Here is a 26,259-nt window from a genome sequence, read left to right as displayed (position 1 = left end):
CGCCTGATGACAATATTGCTGCGAGTGGAGACTCAGTTTTATTGAAAAAAACATATCCGGTAGTGCAATCCAAGAGTAACAACGATGAAAGGAAAAATGGTTTGTAGTTAAGAAAAATTATAATTACTTATTTTTCAGTTANAAAAATTATAATAACTTATTTTTCAGTTATTTATTATCATATTATTTTGCGGTCCAATACATTATTCTATAATGTGTTAAAATTTCAAATTCTTTCACTATTAAATCACAACCTTAACACATTTTATTAAATTTAAAAAATATGTTCGCTATTGAAAGAAACAAAGTTAAGACCCTTAAGAGGCTTACACACAAGGCGTTTAAAACGAGGCGTTTTGAACGCGAACACCGTTTATGTGTATACTGCAAGCGTTTTGACGCGTTTTTACAAAGAAAATTAGCCCGCCAAAAGTTACAGTATATTCATAACAGATTCGAAATTCCTCGTGGTAGCATTTGCTCTGATTATTTTTTTATTTTTTAAAGTATACAGTACTTATATAAATTGAAATGTATTAAGCTAATAAATGATCGTATTAATTTTAATGAATCCAAAATAATACGTGAAAATAGATTGAATGAACCCTCACGTGCCCGGAAATCGCCATATTTAATTGCCCCGTGTGAATGAAGCATGCGATTTGTATTGTTTAATTTTAGCGATCGGTCGCGTTCGAACGCATGTTTTTACTCATAGTGTGCATGATTCAATTTAAATGTGGGTGTTTTATATGAAACGATTAATCACCGCGTTTTTAAAAACGCGTACGATTAAACGCCTAGTGTGTAAGCCTCTTTACACTTCATAAAAGTTGTACTTCTGCAACGTGCTTTCCCGCTAGGATCCTAACAGTTGGCTAAGCTGTACCTCAACGGGGCAACGCTGGCCCTATATAATTTATATCCCACTAGAAGGGCGGNGCTGTACCTCAACGGGGCAATGCTGGCCCTATATAATTTATATCCCACTAGAAGGGCGGTTAGCGGTTTCGTGACCAATAAATATAGACTCTTAACTAACAACGATAACAAACATTTATTTCTATTTAATAGTATATTTAAATATAACCTGACTGGATCTCTAGAGATGTTGTGGTATCCAAGTTAGGTGAGCGACAGCGGCGAACGTACACAAATCCGATTGTAAATAAATAAATAATAATAGTTANAATAAATAAATAATTATAGTTAAATTAATAGTAGAAAATAATATTGTCGGAATTAAGTTGTAGTAATAAAAATATAATCTGCAATAAATAATGAGTTGCCGCGAGCGTGGTAAAATGTCGACTGCCTGTCGTTATATATTTCTTTAATGAAGAAGAATATCATCGGTTTTGTTTACACCCGCGCGTGCCGCATATCTGTAGTTGGTCATAGGGACGTTTGTGCTGATCAGGCACTAGTGTGGTATTGAAATGTTAATGTTGGTGAAGGACGAATAATGTGTACGTTACATTACAACATACTATTAAATAGAAATTAATGTTTGCTATCGCTGTTAGTTAAGAGTTTATATTTATTGGTCACGAAACCGCTAACCGCCCTTCTAGTGGGATATAAATTATATAGGGCCAGCGTTGCCCCGTTAAGGTACAGCTTAGCCAACTGTTAGGATCCTAGCGGGAAAGCACGTTGCAGTCTGGTGGAGGCGCCGGGTAATGTGTACGTTACACTTCAATTGTATTAAATAGTTAATAGTTCAAGAGTAATACATTACTAAGGATAAACAAAAGTAAAAATAATCAAATTATTTTTTTTATGTAAATAAGTTTTGATAACAAAATTATCCTGTTTAATAGATTAATAATATTTAGATTATAATAAACTGTATAAACGTTTACAAGTTAAGTACGATTTACCTGGGCCCAAAAGTGGATAAATTTACCTGTACCTAATACTACACCTGTGTAGATAATATATTTTTAGATTATATTAATATTTCATTGCATAGATGAGCTTCAAGATTTTAAGGTAGAGTCTATCAATTCGAGTAAATATTTTAAATGTTTTCTAAGAAAAGTTAAAGAATCAGAAAAACACGATGGTGGCAGAAAACAGAAGGATCTACAGAAAAAAAAAGGTAAATCCGTAATTTAAAATTATACTTAAAAAAATAAGCATATTACTTTGTGTAATTTACTTATACAATTCATACCCTATCTAAAAAACTTGATTTTCAACAGCAAAAAATTTTTCGCAAATATAACTACAGAACCACTTTCAAAAAGTCCATAGCTTATTACTATATCTTATTTTATAGATAACATTCAAGACTTAACGTCCGAATTTAACCATTCAAGACAATTTTTTTTTAAAAATAGTAGCGAACCATTAAAACGGGAGAATGGAAAAGAAACTATGGCTGATAAAATAACCGACTTAAGGGAGTCAATAAAAAGTGAAATTTTAAATGACCCACAATTGGAAATTATCATTCGAAGTATTTATTCATATTTTAAATTATTATTCCATAAAAATATATGATTTAGTTTAAAAAATAAGAAAGTATACTCCGACTACACAACTTATTATTTTTCTTAAAGTATCCATAATTTTACTAAAATTTTATTTAATAGATCAGATTGAAGATTTAATATCCGAAATCGTTCAAGAAATTGTTCAGAAATATTTAATGGAATCTTCTGATTACTTGATAAAAAATATTAGTGGTCAAGAAAAACGCAAGACGGACGAAATAAAAATAAACAAAACATTAACCGAGTTAAAGGACATACAGCAAAATAATGGTAACTCTATATATTTTAATTTAATAGAAAAAAACAACAAAAAAAAAAAAGATAGTACATTTATAAATTTAAGTATAATATGATATGTTAATATTCTAGATTTTATTCCTTCTGCTCCGCCACTTCCCCAAACTCTACCAACTCTACAAAAAGCAGAAAATAATATTAAAAACAAAGGTAAGGTTGATAGACTAGTAGGTCTACCAATAAATCTTATAGAGGAAATCAAACGTGGCGTGAAATTGAAGGTAAACCTTTTTAAAATATAAGAATAGAGTATCGTTTAAATTCTATATTATAGCTTAATGTAAGCAAAACGATTTCCTAAAAATTTAATTTTCTCAACATATTTGATGTTAAAATGAGTATTTTAATGATAACATTTAATTTTTTTTTAAGTTTTTAAATAAAGATATATAATATTAGTATAAGTATTTGATTTTTTAATTTAATATAGCCGGTAAATCCAGCGGTTAAAGTATTAGAAAAACCAAATATACATGACAAAAATCTTCAAGGAATGAACCCATTGGATAGTACTTGTATAAATACATAAAAAGTCACTGTTTATGTTAACTAAATATGAATATTTTCCAGATATCATTCCTTCACCACCTCCCCATACTCTACCAAAGCCATTAAAACCAGAAAATAATATTAAAAACAAAGGTAAGGTTGATAGACTAGTAGGTCTACCAATAAATCTTATAGAGGAAATCAAACGTGGCGTGAAATTGAAGGTAAACCTTTTTAAAATATAAGAATAGAGTATCGTTTAAATTCTATATTATAGCTTAATGTAAGCAAAACGATTTCCTAAAAATTTAATTTCCTCAACATATTTGATGTTAAAATGAGTATTTTAATGATAACAGTTAATTTTTTTTTAAGTTTTTAAATAAAGATATATGATATTAGTATAAGTATTTGATTTTTTAATTTAATATAGCCGGTAAATCCAGCGGTTAAAGTATTAGAAAAACCAAATATACATGACAAAAATCTTCAAGGAATGAACCCATTGGATAGTACTTGTATAAATACATAAAAAGTCACTGTTTATGTTAACTAAATATGAATATTTTCCAGATATCATTCCTTCACCACCTCCTCATACTCTTCCAAAGCCATTAAAACCAGAAAATAATATTAAAAGCAAAGGTAAGGTTGATAGACCAGTAGGTCTACCAATAAATCTTATAGAGGAAATCAAACGCGGCGTGAAATTGAAGGTAAACCTTTTTAACAATTAATAATAGAGNTAAAGGTAAACCTTTCTAACAATTAATAATAGAGTATCGCTCAAATTCTATATTATAGCTTAATGTAAGCAAAATAAATATCTAAAATCGATATAGTATTTTAATGATTAAAGTTCAATTTTTTTTTATCGTACTTATTAAGTAGATCATATATTAATGAATCGCATTTTGAACGCTTCATAAAACTTTTTGAACTACATATTAAATTAGATGAAATAATTTCACCTATTTTAATTATACTTCAAATAAAATATATATTTTTTTGTAATGAATTTTTTTACGTTTTTTAACTTTTTGTCATTCTTATGAAGTGAATATGAAATAAATATTAATGAATCGCGTTTTAAACACTTTATNTGTGAAGTGAATATGAAATGAATATTAATGAATCGTGTTTTAAACACTTTATAATAACTATGAAGTATTAATATAAGTATATTTTCAAATTATCGATGCATTATATTTTAATATTGGATGTGTTCATTAAATTAATTTTTTTTCTTTAAAATCCATTTATTATAAGTATATATACATAAGTGATATGGTATTTTTTGAACCGCTTGGTGTTGATTTCACAATCTGTCAAAGTCAAAATAAAATATTAAAAAANCAGTTGATTGACTCGAGTAGTCAAAATAAAATATTAAAAAATATATACAATCTTAGTACAATATTGTTTAATATTTTATAGCCGGTGAAGCCAGTAGTTGCAGTAATAGAAAATCCAAAAATAGACGAAAATGATTTTAAAAAAATGAACCCATTAGGTATTGCAATATTTCGTCGTCCAAGTATGATGTCGAGCAGTTCTAGATCCGATACATCATCGGAATACTTTTCTCTAGATGAATGGGATTAACTAATTAAAAATTAATCGAAAATAAAAACTTGAATAAATAATGTCAAGTTGTAATTTATAAGTCAACCGCTCTGGAGCATAGTAAGAGTGTAATCGAAGAGTGATCAAGATGAGCTGAGGATACCGGTTTGTCTAAAACGAACAGACAACCAGATACAAACGGACCATCTCATGACTTTGTACTTACTATGTTTTCAAAACCTGAACCATTAACCAATTGCTAACAGCGATGTTGGAGGTTTTTAATAGAAAATTTTAATTAAAAATTTAATAATATTGTCCATGCTAATATTTTCGAATTATTTTTTTTTTGTATACAATGTATTATTAAGATTTTTTCTTGTAATAAAAATAGATAAAAATGTCTGGTGTTGTTTAATTGCGTTTTATTTTACTTTTACTTGAATTCTAATAATCTGGTAAATTCAGGTAATAATATATTACTATTTTATATTGTTATAAAACGTGTATAATATAAGTGGTAAGAACAGTAGTAATAAATGTTCTTACACTAGGTACTGTAATACCATCTTTTTCCTTTTCTTTTACTTGTTTGTCAATTTGCCCCGTTGTGCATAAGGCAATCGACACAGTTTTTGGTAAATTGGTTGACTAGTACTTGGTGTATTAATCTCGTGGTAAACTACGTCTGTGCAGGTTATTTTATTCTCATTTTAGTGAAACATGTTGCATAAATTCAGAGTAACTTCTCGCTCTTTTCTTGTCATATGATCAACGTACAATGATTCTCTTAACAATTGTAACCTGTCTGACGAGTTGAAAGTTTATGTTTAATATTCTTGACTGAAAAAATAATGGTCTCGTTAATAACTTCAAATGATATATCTTCTAGTTTTGGTATCATAAATGTCCTTGGATAGTCTGCAATATTGATTACGCTTATGAATATTTGTTGGTTTGTGACCTTATTTAAAACATTTCCGCAATTGATATTTTCACCCAAAGCTTGCGCATGAATTAATAATTGCTGAGCTTCCAATTGATGATTATTGACCTTGACTGGAATTATTTGTTCACTGCGTACTAATAGTACAATCTTGGTTTTCTCTCGTATCAATACTTAATTTTTTCCGATATTAATCACAACTCGATTGTCCATTAAGAATGTTATACCGACACAGTTATTTGTATCAAACTTTATTGTCAACTGAGTAGAACTGATTGTTCGGACTAACTGGTACTAATACCTTGCAGTTGATGCTGTTTATCAGTGTTAACGATCAATTCGTCATGTAGAGAGTAAATTTTTATTAGATTGTGGTCCGCTTCAGTATACACAAGTAATAGTATTGTAAGAACATTTATTACTATGTTCTTACCACTTATATTATACACGTTTTATTTCTATTTATTTCATTCGTAGTACATATTAATTAGCATAGATGGAGATGCTGATGTGACAATTCTACTCGTCTGTAGCCCCGAGCTACTGACGTCGTACTAACAAAGGGCAGTTGTGTTTGAGCGGCCGTTATAGACATAATTTTCAATACTATTACTTTCGTCTTATTTATATTATTTGTCACTTAACTTGTTTTATTCAACGACCCGTCTATCGTCAATTGTCATCGTAGCCAACCAACTCNGCCAATTATCATCGTAGCCAACCAACTCCGTTTCACATGAATATACCTACTAACCAACTGTACTAGGATTCAGGTCAGACGTATTGTACTTTACATATAACTTATATTTACTGAACATCANTTGTACTTTACATATAACTTATATTTAATGAACATGAAAAATATAACTTTACTTTGTCGTTGACATAAAACAATAGTCTAATTTTATTTAATAATCTATACCCTGTAACTAAGGTACACGATTGCCTGTATCTCCTTCAGGTAATTAAAACTCATTTAAGGAGATAGGGTCAATATTTGGGCAGACGTCGGGTAGCTTCCGATTCTTGGTTTTGACTAAGATCCTCAACTATTAAACAAGCCCCTAACACTAGTAATGGTTTATGGAATGTGCCGCTGTTAATCATACCAAAGAAGGAAGATAGTTCTGGATTACGTAAATACTGAGTAGTAGTCAATTTTCGAAAACTAAACAGCATTACAGTAGACGATGCTTTCCTGACGCCTAATGACATGAAATTTCAGATCAGCAAGGAAAAGCTAAATATTTTACTTGTATTGATCTAGCCAGTATTTGTTTACCACCAAATTCCTCTACGTCTCAAGGACAGGGAAAAACCCGGGTTAAGTACTGAACAAGGCTATATCGAGTACCAAAGGATGTGTTTTGGTTTAAAAGGGGGACCAGCTACATTTCAACGCCTAATGAACAGAGTTCTAACCGGGATAAACGAAGTAAAAGCGTTTGTTTATTTAGGCGATATTATTATAGTAGGGACATTATTGGAAAATCACCAGAAACAACTAAGAGATGTTTTTACACGACTTCAATCATTTAATCTAAAACTACAGCCATTAAAATATGAATTTTTACGAAAAGAAGTCGCTTATTTGGGTCACATTATAACGGATAATGGTGTTTAAACTGATCCTACGACTACAGAGTGCGTAGTAAATTTTCGAATACCAACTAACATGAAGGAAGTAAAGTCATTATTAGGTTTAGATGGATAATATAGAAAATTTATTCAAAACTTCAGTGAAATCACCAAACCCTTGACAAATATTTTGAAAAACGATAGTGACTTTATTTGAAGTGGTCCTTGTACAAAAGCATTTAATCAAATAAAGAAATTATTATCTCAAAAACTTATACTGCAATATCCGGATTTTTCACATCAATTACGTAACAACAGGCGCCAGCAACGCTATAGGAGCCATACTATCGCAAGGGAAAATTGGGTCTGATTTACCGATATCATATTTTCCTCTCACATTATACAAGGTAAAACGAACTACAGCACAACAGAGAAAGAACTTTTAGCTATAGTATGGGCAATAAAACAATTTCGACCTTATCTTTTCCAAAAGAAATTTACAGTAATAACAGTCCAGAAATCGCTTGCATGGTTATTTAATGTGAAAGACCCAGGAGCAAGCCTTATAAGATAGCGATTACAAATAGATTATACGATTATGACATCATTTATAAACCAGGTACAATGAACACTAATGCTGATACGTTGAGTCGTATAGCAAAAATTTAATCAAATTCGACAACAGAATACTATCTATCGTCTAAGTATCATATTTTTTGTCAAGAGATACAAAATAAGATTATAGTTAACCCATATGTTACAGAAATGAAAGGAGTATTGGTTGATTCTGCAGAATATTTGCATTATTCAACTGTGTATCAGCATATTTTAAAATGTCTCAAGGAGTCTCATTAGAATTTTGACGAAATTTTGGACAAATAGAGGAACTGATCAGTCAAGGAAAGCAAGTTACAGAAAACAAGTTTTTGTTTTGCAAGAAATCAAAATTATCGCTTTTTTTTTACATTTAAATCTTTTTTACTATTTATATTATTTATATTATTTAGTTAGATTTATTTTTATTAATCTTTGTACGATACATAATTAATATCTTTAAGTAACTTACTATTTGCTTTTGAGAAGACGAGATAACTTATACCACTCGTCGCATTGAATCAAATTCTGATAATTACGCAATTAGTCACAATACATTCCAATCACAAAAACTACAAGAAGTAATATATACGTACATTAAAAAAACTCTGAGGTTTTTATGTCCAATGATACTATTCTATACGCCAAGATTTGTTAACATTTATTGTTAAATATAAGCATAATATATCTTAAATATTAAGCTTTATTGTATTTGTTGTGTGGTATGTGTTAATTTAATTAAACGTTCTTTATTAAAAACAAAATTTGAGAAATTTATAAATCGGTAATGTTCTATTTAAAGCCATGTGCAATAATAGCTATTAAAATACTGACAACTATATATTATTTAATTATTCTTAATTGTTTATTTTCTAATGCGAGTATACATTTTTTTACAGATTATTAACATAAATAATAATCTTTAAATGATTGTAATAGGTGCTTGTGAAATAATGTCAACAGAGATGAAAATATTGGTAAAGCCTTTAGATAATCTCCATTATCCATACAAATTTTTGCTTCACAAAATAAACTTACAGTTTTCTGAAATTATAAAAATTTTAAATTATATGTTTTTTTATTAAAAAAAAAAAAAACAAAAATTGTAAACATACAGTCAACAAAATTTTTAATTTAAAATAAAAAAAAACAATTTGTTTATTGGAAAAAAAGTGGTTTATTTTCTTAAATATAATTTTATTTAAGTACTTAAAAATGAAGTAATAAAATATGAATAATCAGCAATAAAAATTGTCCTCTAATTTCTGTCAATATTTTATTGGTATTTTTAGTCTAGCGTTTGTTGAACTTCAAAATAAAATATATATACCTGTAGAACTTTTAAATATTCAAATAAATTGGATTGAAAACAAATATTACATATGGCAGTACAATCCATAGATTCCGAAAAAAAGTGATTGCATTTTTACAATTTGAGCATTTAATTTTGAGTTATCTGCTCATTTCCATTTCATTATTCAATGGCCAATCTTGAAAACTCGCTATACAATGGCATTCAAACTAATACCTATACAAGGTGTTCAATAAGTTCGGAAATGCCGATTATTTAGAGCCGCTATTGATTTTTTTAATAATTTTTTTTTAAAGGATAATTGAATAATTAAATGCACCTTTACGATTAAAATTAAAGTTCAACCTTAATACAAAAGGCTAGAAATCTACCCTAACTTAAAAAATTTTAATGGGAACCATTGCTATTTATTAAATATTCGGTTAGGTAATTTTATTTAAAACAAAAATACTTTTAAAATTTTAAAATTGGATCAGTAATTTTTGAGATTTTGTTGTTTAAAAGCACATTTTGCTACATTTTACTAATCAATGTGTAATTCCGTATAGACACTATCATAAATTGCTTGGTTTATCTTAATGATCGTATTTAAGCATGGAACGATCAATAAATATTGTTAAATTGATATTGTACCTTATCCATGAAATTATTAAATATCAATAAAAATATGATTACAATTGCATTTTTTTCACGTTTACAAGTGAAAGTAGATTGCTGTTAAAAAACATGTGTGTTATCAAATTAAATATTTTAGTCAATTATAACCAATTGTATGTTGTTATCCGTAAAAATGATTTTAACTAGTGATGGGAAGTATCGAATAGTAAACATCGAACTATTCGATAGTTGTCCACTATTCGAACAATTCAATAGTCATTCAAAAACTATTCAAATAATAAAAATATTGGATAGTTACATAATATATTCGAATAGTTTTTAAAATATTTAATAGTTTATGCTAAAAATAAAATATTCGGTGGTATAAACACAATTTGAATAGTTAATCGATAGTTTAAAATATTTGAAAATGCCCATCACTAATTTTTTTTATTAATTGTAGTACTCTGTATAAACAGTTTTAAACAATCCTATTTAGATCGTTTGTGTTATTAAAACAGTAAAACTATAAATCTGACTATAATTTTACATAAGACCAATATTTTAGAAAATTTAACTTTACATATTTTTTTTTACGAAACATTTTGTTGTAAAATGTTTATTTCAAAAAATGAATTTTAGCAAATTATTTTTTTATTTATTTTTTTGAGCAAGTAAAAATAATTTCAGAAAATTTTTGTGAATACTATTTTAGAAGAAAATATTAAAATCTATAATTTATATACTATACATTGTTACGCTAAGTGAGTTAGTTTTCAAAATAATAATCAAAACCTGAAAAATTACCTTTTTGAGCGAATATTCAATCCCGATTCGGACCTGAAGGGGGTAAGATATCAAAACCAAACTTTATACAAATAACTTTTATATAATAAAAAACGAAATTGGCAGGTATGGAGATCGATCAATGAAAGTTAATAAAATAAGAGCCACCCTAATATACCTGTAACTCACGCCAGTTTTTTTTTTAATGCTATAATTTCTGAAATACTAGTAAAATGGTACTATTTACTAATATTAATTATATAATAATTTATTTTAAGTATTCGTTAAAAATCTTCTTATTATAATTAAGTGTACTTAATAAAAATTTTAGAAAGAACTAATCGAATATTTTTTAAAACTATTCGTTAGTTTATGTTAAAAACACACTATTCGGTTAGTTTTTTAAAACTATCGAATACTACTCGATAGATTAAAATATTCGAAAATGCCCATCACTAATTTTAACGCCTCTTTATCATTTTGCTGCATGGAAAAATACCATATACACTTCCTTACACCGGGCATATATTACTGGATTAACCCCTACTTTTTTACGAAAATAATTCACTATGTAATTAATTTAGTACTTGACTTAGAATATTGATATAATTACTTTCAAAGTTACTAAGCATGTAATATTTATGTTCTATCTATTCTTCCCCTTATCCTAAGATTCCACTTGACATAATTCCTACATCATCTACGCTCACATCAACCGTCCTCGTATCGCATTCAATAACATCCCTCCATCTATTTTTTGGTCTTCCTCTACCTCTTCTTCCTTCAACATTCATTTCTATAACTGTTCCCTCATTTTCCGATTGTTCTCTACTCATAACATGACCAAAACATCTAAGTTTATTTTCTTTCATCTTAACCACTCTTTTGCATAACTGACCCTAAATACTTAAAACTCTCCACCTCTCCCATCACGTCTTCGCCTATTGTCACTGACCTCCTCATTTCACCTACCTCGTGTTCTCCTTTGTCAAACTCGTACTCTATAAACTCTGTTTTACTTCTAATTATTCTTAAACCCTTTTCTTCAAGAGCTGATCTCCACACCTCTAGCCTTTGATTAATTTCCGCCCTATTTTCTCCTATTAACACTTTATCGTCAGCAAACAACATGCACCACGGCACCTCTCCTTGTATTTCTCTAGTAATTTCATTCATCACTATAGAGAATAAGTAAGGGCTCAAAGCAGAACTTTGGTGCACTTCTACTCTTACACGAAAACCTTCTGATACTGCTCCTACGCTTTATATCCTGGTACAAGTACCATCATACATGTCTTCTATTATATTAATGCACCTTTTCGGGACTCATTTTCTCATTAATGCCCGCTTTAAAATCTCTCTCGGTACTCTGTCATACGCTTTCCCCAAAACTATAAATACCATAGCTTTTTCTTCTTTTCCCTAAACTTTTCTACTAGTTGCCTCACACAAAATACTGGCTCCATTGTTGACTTACCAGGCATAAATCCAAACTGGTTTTTAGATACTGATGTCTGATTTCTTATTCTCTTATCCATTACCTTTTCCCAAATTTTCATACTATAACTCATAAGCTTTATGCCTCTATAATTTCCACACTCCTATATGTCTCCTTTACCTTTAAATATTGGCACTATAATACTATTCCTCCATTCATTTGGTATTTTCCTTTCTAATAAGATTTTATTTTAAAATTCCTTCAATCACCTTATGCCAATACCGTCTAATATTTTCCATACTTATACTATTGAAATAGTTAGCCAGTAAACATATTGATGATATTTTAAAATATTTTTAAAAAGTTACTAACTTTATATAATGAACAATAATTATCATCCTTTAATATAATAAAACTTAGTTAAAAAGGATCTAAAGAAATTTTTTTTTAATTGATATTTTTATTCATAATAATTACAAATTTTATGCATAATTTAACCAATTTTTTTTAAATACATATTATAGAAAATCTGTTCCTTGTTGGAGTTAAAAAAAACCCAAAATAACACATCATTTTTTATATAAATATGAAAAAATATTGAAAGATAAAATATTTATATTATATTTAAATTACATAATTCATTTGTTAAAATTAATAAATAAATCACATGAAAATTCAGTAAATAAAACATACAATATATTTATTATAATAATAATTAATTGTAAACATTTTATAACTAACATATGCGATAATACAAAATAGAGAACATTTTATTTGTATATTTCACATTCAAAAAAATAATACATATAATTTTAATTTTCCGACGAACAAAAATGTATTATTCTATTATTAATTTAATAGAAAAATTGTTTCAATCATCTAGTTAAATACAGATATATTATAAAAAAATGGTTAGATTAATTTAATTAAATATTTATTTTTTACATAATTACATTCAAAATAAAAAACAAAGTCTCATTAAAAAAGACACATTATAATAAATGTTTTTAAGGTCAATAATTCATTTTTTTCAATAATAATATCAACAAAACAAACTTAATTAATTAAATTTAAAAATTGACATATTTTAAATTGAAGTGATGGAGTAAACTCCAATTTACAACATGAAAATTTAGTTATTATTTTTATTTGAATTAATTATTTTTGTTGGTTTAGTATATCCAAATGTATAATTAAAAATGAATGTTACATTAATTGGTAAGGTTACCAAATATGAAACTATACAATGTTTTAGCATGAAAACTTTAAACGATAATTCATCTATAAAAATACAACCTAACAGTCAACTATAGATGTAATTTTTCTTTTAATAATTTTTTAAACACTGAATAAAATGTATGTAGAATGAATGTAGTCAGATTAATTTTTTTAACAATTTTTATAATGCAATATTCAGAATTAAACTTATAATCTCTACTATAATATTTTATAATATTCAAACTTATTTGTTAAAATTAGTTATTTTGGTAAATTAGTTTTGGAAAAAACAATCCAAATTCTTTAAAAAAAAGATAAGAACTTTTGTATGCCATCTATTATAATGTTATTGATAACAAGTGAAGTATAAACTCTTGAATCTGTCATTTAAATAAGTACATTTTTGCTTCATAACTTCACCGTAGGCACTAGCGGCTTTGGATAAAATACCGATTTTTATGTTTTCTGGTAGGTGGTTTGAATCTCGTCGTAGCGGTGTTTGTAACGCGTTTTTCGGGATAGGTGTGATGGAGCGCTGATCGTTGAGAGAGCGTTACGTAACGACGGTGCGGTCAGATATCGTACCACCGACCAATGTCTAACTAGTGTCCACACTGTCACCANAGATATCGTACCACCGCCCAATGTCTAACTAGTGTCCACACTATTTCCAACATAGTTCAGGGGGGCATATTTTCTTTCCCTCCTGATTTATGTTGGTGGTAGAAGAACAATTTTGCTTTTTAAATTTGCAATTGTTTAAACAACTTTAATCTCAAATTTGTCTAAAAAATGTTTTTTTTATTAATGGTAAAATACTATTAATAATAAAGTATTAATTTAAAATTACATTTTATTTTTCTGAAGATTTAATTTTTGATTTAATAACTTTTAGAGCATTTAATCTTGTTATAAAATGTATATTGTTTATTTTAACGCATAATATAACATGATAATTATTATGCGATTTTATATTGTTATCATGTAGTTTTATATTTTAATATGTAATAAATTTTTAGTAAATTGATACATATTAAAATAATTATATACAATATACCAATACTTTTTTAAAAATCATAAGAACTGATCAAATTTAAAATGGTGAGTAACTCATGAATATGATATAGATATTTCATACAATAAACTTGAGGAATTTTTATTTTTTTGCTATCAATCTATTAGGTTAACAACACTACTATAGTATCTCTAAGTTTTTATCAGTTTTGGTAACACAATTACTGGTATATTTTTATAAATCAGTTTATAATGCTTCTAAGAACTTAATGAAAATCACACAACCGAACTAAGTGTGTGTTTTTATATATGTTACACTGAATTTTAAACAACACTAAATGTTTTGTATGAAGCCATAACCGCTTAGACTTTAGTTACAGAAAACAATTTTTATGATTAAATAATTACTTATCATTTAACACTTAAATTTAAAATGAAAATAAAAACCAATAGTTATTTTAAAAAATAACTCTCTAAAACTGATATTAATTATTAAGTAAGCACTCTTGGAAAAATTAACATTAAAATATAACTTAAATATAATTTTTCATTTATTGTAAAGAAAAGATCCAGTTAAACATGTTTTTTTATTATTAAACTTAAAATTAAAATTAAAATATTGGTAGTAATAAATTTAATAAAACTAGTTGGAATCCAAGAAATAATACTAAATATTCCATATGAACCATTAAAAAAAAAACACAATAATATGAAAGAATGTCTTTTAAAATAGAATATTTATCTAAAATTATTATGACAATTTAGTAACGAAATTAATACGAATAAGAAGAATGAACTAAACATATTTTATTTATAATTTTTTTGAGTAATAAATATTTTATTTACCAATGCTAATAATGTACAAATTACCTAAAATATGCAAGGTATAAAAAATAATCATTACAATATTAATTTTGAATGTTAAATATTGTTAAAATAAGTAAATGGATTAGCTTAATTTTTTTTTTTTTTTTAGTTTCACATATGGTTGTATTATACAACCATTAATTCTGCACAGGTTAAAAACTTAAGGTTAATTTCGGCATGAGTATAAATGTCAAAATTGAAAAATGCGCGTCACAGAAACTATTTTATAGTCTTTAATTTACCTCAAATTATCCCTTAACTGTCGGTAGATTAGTTGGTAGTTGAAAAGTACACTACAACTCCAATAGGATTAAGTTTGGAAACGTTGTTTGGGTATTGAATAATTATGTTATAATGACCACTGATAATTTTTGTGTAAACCTACAAACTACTACCTGAAATATGTATGACAGCATAACGTACTTTAAATGACACTAATTGTCGATAAAGCGACCATAACAATTGAACACGTTTCAACGGTCACAGATAAAAATGATCACCATTTATGTATGTTAGATACCAATCATAAAACTCCTACTTGAAAAAGTCCGGAAACATGATATGCATTGACCGATAATGCTATATTCTCCAAATACCCTAATAAAAGATGGCGTATAAGAGAACGGTTTTTAAAATGTCTATTTAAGTTCTTTTTACATGCTTCAATAAAAAATGTTTTTTTCTTAATATATTTGCAATTTATATCATCTTTATAAAATTAAATTCATAAAAATTATCTTAGCAAAATCTGCCTTTAAATAGGACACTTTGCTATTCTTAAAACGACGATTATTTAGAAACGGTTTAACATAAAAAGTTATTTTCACTATAATTCTTTTTAAAATTGAATTCTCTATTAAAATGATTAAGAAAAATTAGGGGTTACCATTTAAATTTCTTAAGTTAGGGTAGATTTTTACCCTTTTACATTAGAGTTGAACTTTAATTTGAATCGTAAAAGATGCATTTGATTAATCAATTAGCCCCTCAAAATAAAATTATTAAAAAAATCAATAGCGGCTCTAAAAAATCGGTATTTCCGAACTTATTGAACACACTGTATAATTTATTTATATAACTATAGAATCTAATTTAACACTGATTTACAATTAAAAAAAAAATTTGTACGAAAATAGTAATTACTTTATAAAGATATCAATTTTTTTCATAATTAAATAAGTATAACTTAAAGAAAACGTATTAGATATACATAAATACATGTAGATGTTTTAGTATTAAATATGAAAATTTAATTTCGTATAAAATATATCAATTTTTGTTTAATTTGTATCTCCGTTTTTTAAGTGTATTCTGTCGTTCATCTTTAGTGTGGAATGCAAATATTGGTCCATAATTTTCCGTTATAGGATCATCAACGTCTAGTTCACTTATAGACTGTACAATGACACAAGTAACTTTGTGATACCTATTACAAAATGGAAGCAAATATAATAAAAATTTAATCATTATGTATAAAATACTTTACATTAACTATATTTCTATAAGTACCATTTCCAATTATTTTTTAAGAATAGTTTCTATGATTTTTTATAAATTTATTAATGCAGGCGATGGTTGTCTTAATTTCCCAAATTGTTTTGCCTCTATCCAATCATTAGGTTTATTCAAATTATGCACAAGATTCAGATATTTGTATTCAAATTTAAATGCTCCTGAAATAATTCTGATGAATTGTATTCATTATTAGCAGCACACTAAAATAATATACCATGAAAAGGTACTAGAAATATTAAATATATTACTTTATTTTTATAATATAAAAACATAATCTATATTTCAAGATTAAATTATACTATCTCTCCCATTCACTTAATAGGTAAAGAAGTTATAATAATTTCTATAAATAATGATGATTGTTTTTCTAAAATTCACATTAATTAATATTCGCTCATATTTTTAGAAATTATTTGGCTTTATAGACCAAACCTTTTTATAAGAAACAATATAGTATTTACATTACAAAAATAAAGTTGTTTGCCTATAACGGAAATTTTTTATGAAAAAGTTGCCATTTTGAATCACCCGCTGTGGGCAGGTAAAGAGCCAGATTTTCAAAATATTTATATCAAATGAAAGGAAAATACCTTAAGTTTCAATATAAATATAAATTTTGATTTGTTCATTTTTCAAAAAGTGATAGTAGTTTTAAGTATCAAAATGTTAACACGATGGATTTTACATAAAAATTAAATTATTCCACGGCCATTTGCCAATAGAAGAAAAGGGGTCAGGACAATGTTTTTTTTTTTTAACTTAAAGTATTCATCGTAAGGCTTAATATCATATATATTTAAAGTTTGGAGTATTTTCGGAACATTTTCAAAAGTTAAGTTGAAAAAATTCTACTTTTTACTTGTATTTTTAAAAATTTAAATTCCCCTTGTATAATAGTAAATGGTCCGATTTATAAAAAAAAGTTAGTTAAATGAAAGGTACATATATATATATAACTAATTTATTTAGAAACAAAAATGTATTGGTCCATAATTTTTCAAAAAGTTATAGCAATTTAAGTTAAAAAATTGAAATATGATATTGAAAATTTTACTACCGAAATTGCATATTTTTGAATACGACAGTCATTTTCAACTTTAATACAAGTACAGAAAACAATTTTTTTTTTAAAAATAAAATGTATTACTTAAATTTTAATTAACGATATAAATAGAAGTGTCAGTATTCCCGGAACTTATTCAATAGTGAAGTTGAGAAAGTTAATTTTTTGTAGAAAAGATGCCATTTTGAAACCCTACCTGAGGGCAAGTAAAAAGTCATAAGTGCACAAAAATATATCAAATAATAAGTGAATTTCTAAGGCTTCAATAATAAAAAAACTCAAGTTTTAAGAAAAAAAAGTTTCAAAAATGACGAAATTTACCGATTTTAACAATCATAATTTTTTTGTGGATTCCTCCATTTACAGAGAACGAGAAAATTTGTTCAGTTTTTAAGGAAAATGTCTTCAACTAGATACGATTTTTGATCTTTTGACGTATCGTTGAAAGATATCGGCCCAGTGAGAGCTGATAAAAAGTGGCGACACATAAAAAAGAACACATCATGGTAAAATTGATACCTTTTCTACTTCTCATCGAAGCTAATAAAATTAACAATTTTTTATTAGTTTGTTTTAGTTCTATATTTTACTCAAATTATCAGCCATGAAGAATTTTTATTTTTAAAAACTCGTAAGCGTCTACCTTAATTTACGATATTTATGAGCCAGGCTGACACTGATTTTAATTCTATATTGTAGTGCTATTTTAGATATATAAAAATGTATTCTAGTTCATGCGTTGATTAACAAAATAAAAAATAATTGATAATTTTTACTTAAAATAATAAAAGTTTTATCAAAGTAATGAAAAATGCAATTTATGTCAAGTCTATTAATAAAATATACGTATAAATATGATAAATGTCTGACATAAATGTTTAGTTTTTAAAAATTATATTTTATACACAGAAATAAAGTAAGCATTTTACAAAAACAGAACACGTAAGCAAAAAATGAAGGTAAACATTTTAATTTTTTTTCTAATTTTAAGCGTGGATGCTATAAAAAAATCACACAATATTAAGATGAGACAATGTCGTCCATATCAGATTAAGGAAAACATAGAAATATTAAATAAATTCTTTGAAAACCCTGAATGGCGGAATTTTAAAGACATTAAAAAGGTTAATTATCTAAAAAAAATACATACTGTAGAAGATATTTCTGAAATCAAAATTTTATCAAAAAGATTTTATATGAATACACGTGTTGCAACTTTGTTTCTTGCATGTACATATGGTAATATTTTGATGAAAATATTCTACATCATCAATCATTTTATTCAACATTGTAAAACATCTTTTGATAATAAAAATTATAATTATGGATACTTTTGTATTGACATATTTTTAGACACTATATATAATTTAGTTCCAATGACAACGAAAATGAAAGGCGCTATGGACGCTCTTGAAAGCTTTCATGTTTGCCCATGGTATAATAATAAAACCACACATTATATTTTTAGTAAAACTTTTACATTTTTAAAAGAAATACCGGAGAATTATAAGAAGTCGTTAATTTCACAAAATAATCCGTTATCCAATAAAAATATATTAATATACTGTAATCAGTTTTTTTCAGAGAGAAATAAAGAAGTCGAATTAGACAGAAAGATATTTTGTAATGTAATAGAAGAAAATTTGAAAACAACATTGGATAATTTATTCGAAAAATATAACAATCTACTGAAAAATAAACAAGTAATATATTTGTATGATTTCCTGCATAATGAAATAAATGAAATTATTAAAACTTCTATTGAAGAAAAGTATAATAAATTAGGATTCGTTTACGATCAGGATACTAATCAGACGTTACTACCAAATCCGAAAAAAGTGAAGTTGACACCACATGAACGTTTTCCAGACCGTAAAGTAGAAACCCTACCGCAATAACAACTATACTCGATTTCTATTAAAAGTTCATATTATCTCTTAAATATTTCTTTTATTTTGTATTATTTATATTTTTCGATATAAAATAATATGTAAATGTACCAAACGATATGTAAATAATATAAGAATCACTTTGCTTACTAATATAGTACTAGCTATTTAAGATCAGTAAAATATATATGACATTATTCAAATAGATATATGATACACCGTATACCGGCCTTAGATTTTATTAGAGTAAAGTTATTTTCTAAAATTGATTAAAATTATAATCAAATTTTATGATACAATCAGTTAAATAGATGTATTAACTTTTTGATTGGTTTTTTAGTGAAAGTAAATCTAAAATTAATCAAGTTCTTAATATTTCAATTGTAGAATCATTTTAAACACAAAAGTTACTTAAAAATGATTACTATGATATCTATTTAAGTAATCTATTACGATAAAAAGGCATAAAAAATTGATCTTTCCTGATAGATTTATTGTAAAGAGTAATTATAATATTTCCTACTGCATAGTAATCTTAACAATATCATTATTTTAATTCTCATATAATTTTCTATTTAACGATGTCAATTTCAAACTTGTGAGTTAAGCTAAAAGTTATGGTAACACGTTCAACTTTTTTTTTTACTATGAACTTTCACAATTGAAATTGAAATTCACTATGAATTTCAGATTTAAAAACAGCCCGAAAAGTTGAAAAAGAATAGTAAATTTTACATCTGTAGAAAGTTTCTTGTAATATAATGTATTTATTCATTATTAACAATCAGTTTTTACTGAAAAGTATTACAACAAGTCCTTTAAATTTGTAAACACGTTAAAAGCAAAGAAATATATAACTATTTTATAATTTTTTATTATTTCTCCATGAAAATTGCAATTTTAAATTCTTAAATATATATTTCATATTAAATTTAATTATTATAATTAGTATTTACTCAAATATTATACTTTTAAATCAAAGATCTACTAACCAGGATATAATTAAGGAAATTGAAGTTGATATTGATTTGTAATTATGTACCAATTTTTTAGGATTAAATAGTATCTACAGATATGCATCAAAACGTTTTTTATGATAGTGATTTTAATAAGTGTGAGATATCGATACTTGTATCGATACAACTATGTCACTTCCACACTAAGCTGAAATCTCACTACGCTATAGTTTTTTTGTGATTATCTTTTATTACGTACTGTTGAAGTTTTATGTAAAATTTATACTTTTTATTTGAATTTATATCTATTTAGAAACACAAGTTTTGTTTTTTTTTTGTAATATTTCTAGTAATTTTGTTTGTATGGTTTTTATACATATGTGTAGCATGCATTAGCAAAATATAATTTTATAATATAATAATTTTATATAATAATGCATTTTCTTTTTGATTGTAAAGAAAAAATATTTGTATTTGGAGTTTATATTTGATTTATGGCAGCTTATGAAGTTTTTAAGTATCTGAATTTCGCACTATTAAAATAACCACATTTTATTCTGGATTTTTATATAGTTTTTTACTTACTAATATCAAATATTGAAACTTAAAAATTCAACAAAATTTCACAAATATAATGTTCAAAGAACTGAAATTGTGCTAGCATCTATCCTAAATCACTCTATGGATAGCTAAAAAAACGTAGGCTGTTTGGAATAGCTTTATGCACAGGGCAGTTATGTGATTTAGAATCTCGTTGTTGATTTTACAAATTATTAAACTACAAATTTGTTAGTATAAAATATTACACACAAGGTCAATGAGAATACCAAATAAATATACAAAAAGGGTTCACATAAAATACCAAAAAAATATTAAATTCGATTTAAACCTTATTAAAAGATTTAATGTTATTTATACTAGAGAAATAGATACCTGCGAATTAATTTATGTAATAAAAATCATGTAGTTTCAAGTGCGTACACGGACGCATATGCATGCATATCGCTAACAGTGAAATCAACTGCATGATCATCGCAACCAAATATTTATTAGATAATTAGAAGTAAGTGAAAACATTTATTTAAATAATAAATCTATAATAATACCTTCACCGAAAAATTTTTAGTAATAAACAATTAAAGTGAAGTAGGTGTCAGAAAAAAACTGACTAAAATAATTACACAAAAAAAAATAAGATATGTGAATATTAAATAGTGTGTATATTTTGTGCAGGAATTAAATGGTAACCTTTTATTGTCCTTTTATCTTATATTCATATATATCAAACGTGCTTCTGTAGACATACATCCCCAAGTTCTTATCACNCCTAAATCACTCTATGGATAGCTGAAAAAACGTAGGCTGTTTGGAATAGCTTTATGCACAGGGCAGTTATGTGATTTAGAATCTCGTTGTTGATTTTACAAATTATTAAACTACAAATTTGTTAGTATAAAATATTACACACAAGGTCAATGAGAATACCAAATAAATATACAAAAAGGGTTCACATAAAATACCAAAAAAATATTAAATTCGATTTAAACCTTATTAAAAGATTTAATGTTATTTATACTAGAGAAATAGATACCTGCGAATTAATTTATGTAATAAAAATCATGTAGTTTCAAGTGCGTACACGGACGCATATGCATGCATATCGCTAACAGTGAAATCAACTGCATGATCATCGCAACCAAATATTTATTAGATAATTAGAAGTAAGTGAAAACATTTATTTAAATAATAAATCTATAATAATACCTTCACCGAAAAATTTTTAGTAATAAACAATTAAAGTGAAGTAGGTGTCAGAAAAAAACTGACTAAAATAATTACACAAAAAAAAATAAGATATGTGAATATTAAATAGTGTGTATATTTTGTGCAGGAATTAAATGGTAACCTTTTATTGTCCTTTTATCTTATATTCATATATATCAAACGTGCTTCTGTAGACATACATCCCCAAGTTCTTATCACTTCCACTTTATCGTATTTTGGTACTGTAATATTTAAAATGTCAATAGTAATATTACTTATAAAATGTTACTAATAGTTGAAGATTCTGAAGTTGTATACTGAAAAAAATATGAGATTTGTATTTAACCAACTCGTTTTATTAATTGTAACAGCTACCGAAGAACTCTAATATGTATCAATGTGTATGCTTAATGTAAATTTTGATTTTCTGATACTACAAATGAGATTTTGTAAAACGTTTTTTTGTTAGGCATATTTACTACGTTGTTGAAAATACTTATCATTTAGTTACTATAACAATGTAATAAAAATTTTAGTACAGTTAACTAAAATAATGTAAATACAATGATTATTGTTAGATTATATACGTGTAATTGTTTTATTGAAACTACAGAATAAATAACTGTTGGTTTTATTAAATAACTTATTACACTTAATTGAAACACATCGTCAATTCTATTAATACATTTGGTTAGTAATACAAACTATTAGCGCTGTCTGTAACGTATTTTGTAAAGATAATACTTTATAGTTGCAGTGGAATAATATTCATTACATCAACCCTTATAGTAGTAATTGTTGTAATATTATAGTATTACTTATAATGTTAACATATAATATGATGTTATCATTTGTACATGTATGTCACATATTAAGATTATACAAGATCACCAAAACAGGGTTCTCTTATTTAAAATACAAAATAATCAGTTAATTATGGGATAAAATCTACTTATTGTAGAGATTATTAAGTAACGCCTACACGCAGAGTCCTCATTATAATTAACCAATTAGAACAGAAAGCCTCAGCTTCCAAAATCATGGCAGCAATCGCTGGGCTACCCCCTTCGGACTATAAAAATCCATTTCCCCCCCTCTAAACCAGTTTTTTAGGTGGTTGTAAAATACACAAAATCTACCACCCTCTACTCAAGATTTCACTCTCCGACATTTAGCCGTTTTTTTAATTAATTTAGACTTGGAATATTTTTCTTTAAAACTAAATGATACTTAAAAATTTTAAACTGGACTTTGTCTTGGTGAATTTTTTAATTTAATTTAATTTGTTCATTAGATAATGTTTATTTTTCTTATTGCAGAAATAAATATCAAATAATATTTTAAACATTAAATCTTTTTTTTAATTATTTTATTTTAATAATAAATCCAGCCCAACTATAAATTTTTATTGAATAGTAAAAATCTATTGCGAGCATTTCTTATTGGGTAGCTGGTCTCTGAGCTTAATGTCTTTGTTCTAACAAACATCGTGCCGGCGGACAGAGTAAAGGTTGCAACTAGATATTATTCTAGAATTAGGTATATTAGGTTAAAATATAATTGTAAGCCTATGTGTATTGGGCAGCTAGTCTTTAAGCTTAATGTCTTTGTTTTAACGAACATCGTGCCGGCGGGCAGCGCAAAGAAACTTATGATTAAATTTTTATTGTTTATTTTTTGTTAGGGTGATTAATGTGCCAAATCTTTTCAAGGCGCTAGCGCTGAGACACATTTACGCCTTGATAAATTTTTTACATAGATATAAATATGTTTGAATCTTGTTTGGCCAGGCCAGAGGAAGATTTAAGAAATTTTGGTGTAGATTTCTCAATAAAATATACTCTCTCAAAAAAATACTTATTCAACAAACGTAAAAAATTAATAAGGACAAATTATAAATTCTATTACTAATAAAATATAGCGTGTAGAATCTATTACAAGTAAAATCAGTCATAGATTTTGTGTAATTAAATTGTATTATTTAAAATTTGAATAATTTTCGTAAGTATTATATTGACTATATGACGTGTAGTGTAAATCATATACGTAGTGCATTTAATATTAAAATCAACATTGAATTACTTGAAATATTATTTCATTACATAGGACGTAAGGTATGTACAATTTAACCTATGCTTTCAAACTTCCAACAATTTATTGCGTAATAAACTATTAAATAATTTATAATTATTATATGATTATAATTATGTTTTTGCATGTACTACTTTTAAATTAAAATTTACATTTAGCAAGCAAAATTAGAATTTTATAGACAGGATGAAAATCAAAGCTTCCACTCGGTTAATAAACAAGCTACTCATCTTCTTTTTGTTGTTTATTATAAATAGACGATATAATTAATCGTCCATGTATATGTATAATTAGTGATCACACGGTACATAATAATGTTTCTGTCCATCAATCACCTTATACAAGTCATCAAGTTAACAGCTCCGTTTGTAAAAAAAATTAATTATTTTAGTGAAGGTTGTGACGTTTACCGGCTTCTGGCCGTAAGGCTTACACCAACGAAGGCACATAAACCCAACAAAGTTGGGTCCACCACTAGTCGAGGTTCTACCCGACAGGAGTATAGTAGAATTTTAAATGTAAAGAACACACCTGTTGTTCTAAGATTATACTATTGTTCAATTTACTAAGTTTTTACCTTAACTCTAGGGGATAAGGAATTGAAAAACTGGTAGACTAGCAGTATGGGCGGTGATGTTCAATTTTATACAGTTAAATTAACTAATTACAAATTTAAATTTACATAAAATAATCATGCCCAAAGTACAATAAAATAATGTCATTCACAAATTATAAATGTTCGTAATAAAATAAAGATTACAGATTCTGTTATATAACATATTTCAAGTCATGGTTAAAATTTATTACAAATTATTAACTAATATAAGGGACAACAAAAGAAAACAAGTATGAGTAAAAAAGAAATAACCTCTGACACTACTGCATTTACTATGTACGATTGGACCAAGGGCTAAGAGGGCATTTAGTAATATTTAATAGAATAAAATGATTATCACTGCAATAATGCCCAAACTAACAATTTGACGTGGGTCAATATGAATGTAGGCTTTTTATACCGACACGACAAAAATAATTAACGTACGAAAGAAAATGATATTTTACAATAAACGATTTACAGATACTCAATGAGCAAAATGTGTCAGAAAGTTAGGATAGAATAGAATAATCATTTAAAAACAATTAAAGTTCATGTTCAAAGAAACCTCGTGACATTGTACGGATATAGGAAAAAACGAATGGACGAAATAAAGAGAGATGGGAATGTTGTACAAAGTTACCAAAATTATAATACCAAGATGTCCAGGCCGTAGCCAACAAACGAGTCTTCATTCATTTGAGTGAAGACTCGTTTGTCTTTGTCCAGATGGCCAGGGCCAAAAGTAGAAGTTAAGCAGCCAATAAAATGTAAGTGTACTTAGCGACAAAAATAACAATGGCTGGAGAAAATGATTTCACGACCGGGACAAAAACACATTTGAACAAANACAATGGCTGGAGAAAATGATTTCACGACCGGGACAAAAACACATTTGAACAAACCGACCGACCACTAGACGGCGGCGTCACACATGAACGGAAGGGGAAACAACGCCGACATCAGTGCATGCTAGTGATGGTAAACTGCTATTTTTTTTTTAACATCTGCTAATGCTATTGCTATTTTAAAATAGCAGTAAAAAGTAGCAGCTATTGCTATTTCGTAAAAAAAAAGCTCGTAGCATAATGCTTATCATTAATTTTTAACACGCTTATATTAGTTTCACCTGTATGTATATATTTATGTATGTTTGTAACTCTCCAAGCGCCACGCGTTATCG

General features: G+C 26.7%; 1 protein-coding gene and 1 long non-coding RNA gene across 4 annotated transcripts; one reads left to right on the top strand and one right to left on the bottom strand.

Moving 5' to 3' along the window:
• The first annotated feature begins 1,457 nt into the window (after positions 1–1,457).
• LOC126894877 (uncharacterized) lies at positions 1,458–5,258 on the top strand. 2 transcript variants are annotated; one of them, XM_050666180.1, is made up of 7 exons: positions 1,458–1,469; positions 1,976–2,104; positions 2,601–2,771; positions 2,871–3,019; positions 3,229–3,313; positions 3,861–4,003; positions 4,725–5,258. In XM_050666180.1, the coding sequence occupies exons 1-7, from the start codon at positions 1,466–1,468 to the stop codon at positions 4,890–4,892; spliced, it is 849 nt and encodes a 282-aa protein (XP_050522137.1). In that variant the 5' UTR covers positions 1,458–1,465; the 3' UTR covers positions 4,893–5,258. The 2 variants fall into 2 exon arrangements, with proteins under 2 accessions (XP_050522137.1, XP_050522138.1); XM_050666181.1 differs by lacking the exons at positions 1,458–1,469; positions 1,976–2,104 and adding exons at positions 2,289–2,464; positions 3,369–3,445 and having other exon boundaries at positions 3,938–4,003.
• An 11,075-nt stretch (positions 5,259–16,333) lies between these two features.
• On the bottom strand, positions 16,334–22,918 carry LOC126894593 (uncharacterized). Of its 2 annotated transcripts, none has more exons than XR_007701459.1 (3): positions 22,533–22,918; positions 16,690–16,918; positions 16,334–16,629 (listed from the first exon to the last, which is right to left on the bottom strand). It is a non-coding gene; the product is annotated as an uncharacterized LOC126894593 (long non-coding RNA). The 2 variants fall into 2 exon arrangements; XR_007701458.1 differs by having other exon boundaries at positions 16,713–16,918.
• Positions 22,919–26,259: the final 3,341 nt, after the last annotated feature.

This window comes from Daktulosphaira vitifoliae, unplaced genomic scaffold (genome assembly GCF_025091365.1).
Source record: "Daktulosphaira vitifoliae isolate Bord-2020 unplaced genomic scaffold, ASM2509136v1 Scaffold_1, whole genome shotgun sequence".
Taxonomy (NCBI): domain Eukaryota; kingdom Metazoa; phylum Arthropoda; class Insecta; order Hemiptera; family Phylloxeridae; genus Daktulosphaira; species Daktulosphaira vitifoliae.
This window is presented reverse-complemented; position numbering and strand designations above follow the sequence as displayed.